Below are 5,778 nucleotides of genomic sequence, written 5' to 3'. Positions count from 1 at the left end.
TGTGTGAGATGATTACATGAAAGAAGCGGACTGGCACTGTCTTAGACCTGGACACCCCATGGAGATCCGTGGCCTCGAAGCGGACAAAGTTGATATTCTCCCGGGCAATCTGCTGCTTGATATGCTCCATGGCTGAGATGAAGCTCTGAGTCCCAGACTTATCCATGTTGTCTTTACTGTTATCTATGAGAAAAAGAGCCAAAAGCAACTACCATGTCTGTAAAAATATTCGCCTGTGAGGGAACTACTATATTAGCTACATTAAATGTTTTAAAATAAAAATAGCTTTTTGATAAAACTAATCCCAAACCAGACTAACCTGTTTCTGAGTTCCAGGTCTCTCCACAGTTGGCACTGCTGCTCTCGAACGTGGACGACCGTATTCCGGATTGCCTGTTTGCGCCAGTCACATCCGACCTGTATGAGGTTGACGAGTCCACACCGGAGCCAAGCTGGAGGGAGCTGCTGTCCCTGGACCTGGTGGACACCCTCCTGGAAGCATCAGAGTGGGGCTTGAAAGTGGTGAAGGAGGACTGGGACTCCGGCTGTCCATCTCTCCTGTTGGTCCCATGCAGGTAGGTGTAAGGGGCTGGGCTCCCAGGACGCCCCCCCTCCTCCTTCCCCCGGGCACCAAGCATGGAACTATCCTTCAGGATACTCTTCAACTCATCCATGGTTTGTCTGGAGACCCCCACCTCGCTGTTGGAAGCCCGTTGGCTGTAGGTGCAACCCTCTCTGGACCACTCCACTCTGGAGGGGGGGACCTCATCCTGCCTGGGCCGGTCCCTCTCTGGAGACCCAGAGGGCCTGTGGGTGTGGAGAGAGGGGCCGATAGAGATGATGGTGGGGGGGTTTTCTGAGGGTCTGGGGCTGCTCATGTAGCTGGAGTGGTGGACTATGGACGGCCCCCCTCTGTCCCAGTCCACTGGGGCCATGTTTTTCCCACTCACCTTCACCCCCTTCTTCTTGCCCAGGCTCATTCCACTGCCATCTACCCGGTCTCTGAGCCTACTTGAGCCCTCCTGGAAACACCACCCAACCACCAAAAATATACAGTATTTGTAAGTACTTTATTATATAGTTATTATATAGTTATTAATAAACATATATATTTATTAACATATATACATTTTAATATTTACAACAAATAGATTATTGTTCAAATACAGTTAAATTAACAATACATTTGTTACGCCATATTAAAACAAAAGGAATGGAAAAGGAAAACCTTTTTGACTATTTTCTTTTTCAGATTATGGAAAAGTGATGTTTTTAATTTCTTCAATTCAGTTACCATTCATGAGTGAAAAAACAGCAACAACATTGAGTCCAAATCCAAAACACTATACTGGGATTTACAGTACTAAAAAATATAAAAGAGCTAGAGATGTTACCTCGAGAACGAGATCCTCTGAGTCATGCATTCCTTTTATACTCATTTGTGAGTTTTGAGCTGAGATTTGAGTGCCTTCATTTGAAACCAGAGCTATGCTCGCACATTTATTTTATGGACAATTGACACAATGGTGATGGATTGGAAAATTCTTTCACCACACCCATGGGCACTCCTGTTGGACACTGGTATCCACTGACAACTGGTAGAGACTGAAACACTTCTGCTTTCACCCCATTGGCTATTAACATCAACAATTCAATATCCCCCTTTGTTTCAATGCAAAGGGAGTTGGAGACAAAAACACACAGCTCAGCTATTTTGTTTGTGCCTCCAATCATGACACTCAGGCAGTTTCTAGAAAGATGCATTTAGTTCAAAAGTACTTTTTCTAGAATAATGAGAAACATTAACATATTTATCAAGCATCTACAATAGATGTTGTAACTCTAACTTTTTGCTGATATAAACTCTTTGATGGTAAAGAATTAGGCTACTGTCTGTATGAAATAAAACTAGATTTGATCCGGCTTCACAAAACCTTTATATCAAGACTGGGCCCGAATATGTTCTCTTTTCTATAATAAAAATATTTGTTCTATAGTGAGATTAATTTAGATTTAGATTAACTTGTGCAACATTGGCATAGGCCCTTGATTGAACTTAGTGCTCATCCAGGACACTGTAACAACTTGATAACAACTATACTACTATATTATATCATCAAATACTTTTCACTGAAATACCTAATAAGAGAAAAAATTTTGTAATATAGACTGCAATACAGTATAGCCTAGCTATAGCCTACTTATAAATATCTACAAAATAGTGATTTTACCTGCTGAGATGTGTGCATCATGATGTGAAGAATTTTGAACATAGGCCACATAGGCCACATAGGCCCTAAATGATGGTCGTCACTAGCTTCTATGAGAAGGGTGCTACTGCAGCCAGAAAATCGGGGTTGTTCCTGCATGTGGGCATTCCTGTTTCTGTGGGAATCCCTCTTTATACTTCTATTGGTCCATTTTTAAGCTATAGACTCAGTCAGTTTTCAAGTAATAATAAGGAATTCCCCTAGACCACGCCCACAAATTGGGGAAAACCAACATTCTTTCCTATTGACCCCCATTGTAAAAGAGGCAACATCCACAAAAATGTGCTGTCATGTTAACAAGCAACATCAATAAAATGGACAATATGGAATGGACAATCACAACTGTTGTCCAGGAGTTTCACTCCATTGTCATGATCAGAGGTTTCAAGTTTGTATCCGTAAATTGTCCGGACCAGACGTCTTTTTTTGGTGTTTTACAAACCGTAGGCTAACCACATAGATGGGCATACATAAAATGTGATTTCACCTCAGTAAGCTCGGACTGACGCCGATGCCTTTTGGACGTTTTTTTTTGGTGCAGTCCGGACCGGCCTTGATTTCCACATCCACGGACATCGATTTTTGGTCCGGTCCAGACCAAATCTGGTCCAATCATAGACGTCTATGTTTGCTTCAGATTTTGTCCGGTCTGGACCAGCCTTGATTTGGCCCAAACATAGATGTCTATAAATTACATATTTTCAACTTTCATTTAGAACCAAATATGAGCCTGATTTCAACATCGGGAAAATAAATATTTTCAATGTCTGGAAAATACGTATTATCAACATCTGGAAAATGTGTGTTTTCAACTTTCATTCAGAACTGAAAATGAATATAATTTCAAGTCCAGAAAATACGTATTTTTTTCAACATCTGGAAAAGATGCCTTTTCAAAGTCCTGGAAAATATGTATTTTAAATGTACAGAAAATATGTATTTTCACCTTTCATTAAGAACCTAAATTGAACCTAACTTCAACCTCTGGAAAATACATATTTTACACATATTTTTTCAACATCATTTTGCTTAGTTGGGACTATTCTAGTTTTTTTTTTTTAGTTTTTTTTTTGGGGGGGGGGTGGTCTCTTCGTAACATATTGTATGTTTAGCAAATTTGTGACATATCATTATCATACAAATTGTAATTCGTAACATATCATACGAAATGGATGATGGACATCCACCAATTAATACATACCATACGTAACATAACATCTCATACTAAAGGGAGTGTCCCGGATTTACGTACAGAGTAATAAGAAATGCTCTGAGGCCAGGTTGTAGCTAGCGGTAGACAGTGTCCTTCGCCCGCACGGTTTTCTCCGGTAAACAGCAGGCGGGAGGCGGGGGCGACACCGTGTGCTAGCTAGCTAGCGAACTGGCAAGCTAGCTAGCAAATGGTGTCGCCAGCCTCCCGCCTGCTGTGATTGCGGAAGTCGGGGGCGACCGGTAGATAGTGTCCTTCGCCCACCCGCCTGTCGGGCACTGTTTTACCGCAGTTCTGTTAATGACGGTGAGGGCAGGTGTTCGGCATGCAGGAGCGAAGGACACTCTACCCCGCGTCCCGCTAGCTAGCAAGGAGGACTCCGGGAGGCAGGCAAAACACTTTTATGACCCTTTTGACCCACATTCAGAAGTGTCACACAAGCATGAAGACAAAATACAGTATAGTATGAAGATAGGCAGAAACTGCTTCTCCAATAGACATTTTTCACTGCTCTCATTGACTTCTCAAACCCCGGCCTGGTCTGCTTCGCATGCGTTACCAGAAGTCTTGCGATGTTTCGCCTCTGGGTTTAGAAACTCTGTGATGAAGATGTCATGCTCGAGGGGGGGTTCATGCAGAACCCAATGGGGTGCTCGAATTGTGGGCTGCAGTTGCACACTATTGGCTTCTATAGCCACAAAGTCATAAACCATTTTCTACAATTTCCCTGCTTTATAGGTCATGAACAGTAAAAATCATGTTTTTCATGAAATTGAATGACATTTGAAGGAAACCAGATCAAAGTATGATGACCAAAGTATGAAAAATGACTGTTGCTTCTACATTGATAAAATTTGATCATAAAGTTACTGGTCCCCTCGCCCCATGTCAAACACTTGGATTCATTATTAAGGAGAAAAGGTGACATCACCTTAACTCAAATTTTAATACACCAATGGTAACATGATATTCTCTTACCTAATTTAAATAAGTACTGCCTTGTAACCAACGTTGGAGAAGGCGTGTTTGCAGAGGAGCATGGTTTATATAGCTAGATAGCTCATCTACTGGTGCCAAATTTTGACTGTAGGGTGTCAGCAAATATAATTACAAGTTTACCCTATCTATGGCAAAGATACTTACATACTGAACAAAAATATAAATGCAACATGTAACAAATTCAACAATTTTACTGAATTACAGTTCATATGAGGAAATCCGTCAATTGAGATTGAGAAAATTGAGAAAATTAATTTGGCCTTAATCTATGGATTTCACATGACTGGGCAGGGGCACAGCCATGGGTGGGCCTGGGAGGGCATAGGCCCACCCACTGGGGAGCCAGGCCCAGTCAATCAGAATGAGTTTTTCCCCACAAAAGGGCTTTATTACAGACAGAAATACTCCTCAGTTTCATCAGCTGTCACATGTGTAATGATCATGCTGTTTAATCAGCTTGTTGATATGCCACACCTGTCAGGTGGATGGATTATCTTGGCAAAGGAGAAATGCTCACTAACAGGGATGCAAACAAATTTGTGCACAACATTTGAGATAAATAAGCTTTTTGTGCGTATGGAAAATTTATTGGATCTTTTATTTCAGCTCATGAAACATGGGACCAACACTTTACATGTTTTGTTTATATTTTTGTTCAGTATATGTTTCCTCTTTCATCTGTGTCTGGTGTTAGCTAGTTACTGGCTAGCTAGGTCTTCAGCCAGCATGGAACAAAAGGGGGGAGGGTTGTTCAAAACTCTGATGCAGTTGTCAAGTCAAGACATCAGTCGGTGCTGCTGTGAACCGCATCACAAGAGACATGCCAAACGGGAGATAATGTTGTTTGAGTTGCTTTGTGTATCACCAAATTTGCTTGAGATGATTTTACTGCAACACTGATCAATGCATCCAAGTTGCTTGACATAGGTGTTTCAAAGAGATGTCAGTCAGCCTGTCTTTTCAAACTTCCTGTACTTTTCAGAATGATTGTTCAGGACCTTTAAAATTTGATTTAAACCTAACCCTATCCTTATCTCTTAGATCCTTAAACTAAGACCAAAAAGCAACAACAACAAAAATGTGCTTATGTTGACTTTGTGGCTGTGGAAGCTAGCGGAAACCCTAAATGATAAACACTTTATAGTCAATATTCAGGAATCATTACGTATTCAAACAGAGGTGAATAAAACTGAATAAAGATTTGGCTTCTTTTGCGCAGAACTACAATTTGATCCCAGAGAACATGCCCAGTTTGTAGGCTTTCTAGGGTGGGGTTTCAAGAGAGCTCGAGCTCTGAAT

At 41.3% G+C, this 5,778-nt stretch overlaps 1 protein-coding gene across 1 annotated transcript; it reads right to left on the bottom strand.

Moving 5' to 3' along the window:
- Window positions 1–16: 16 nt before the first annotated feature.
- Window positions 17–1,583, bottom strand: LOC123487901 (the record flags this gene model as incomplete). The annotated part of the gene is made up of 3 exons (XM_045218873.1): window positions 1,395–1,583; window positions 320–1,022; window positions 17–183 (listed from the first exon to the last, which is right to left on the bottom strand). Coding segments are annotated over exons 1-3 (915 nt in total), but the record flags the coding sequence as incomplete, so codon positions are not given.
- Between the last annotated feature and the right edge of the window lie 4,195 nt (window positions 1,584–5,778).

The sequence above is a fragment of the Coregonus clupeaformis genome, unplaced genomic scaffold (assembly GCF_020615455.1).
Source record: "Coregonus clupeaformis isolate EN_2021a unplaced genomic scaffold, ASM2061545v1 scaf1868, whole genome shotgun sequence".
Classification (NCBI taxonomy): Eukaryota; Metazoa; Chordata; class Actinopteri; order Salmoniformes; family Salmonidae; genus Coregonus; species Coregonus clupeaformis.
Note: the sequence above shows the minus strand (reverse complement) of the source record. Positions and strands in the feature narration are given on the sequence as shown.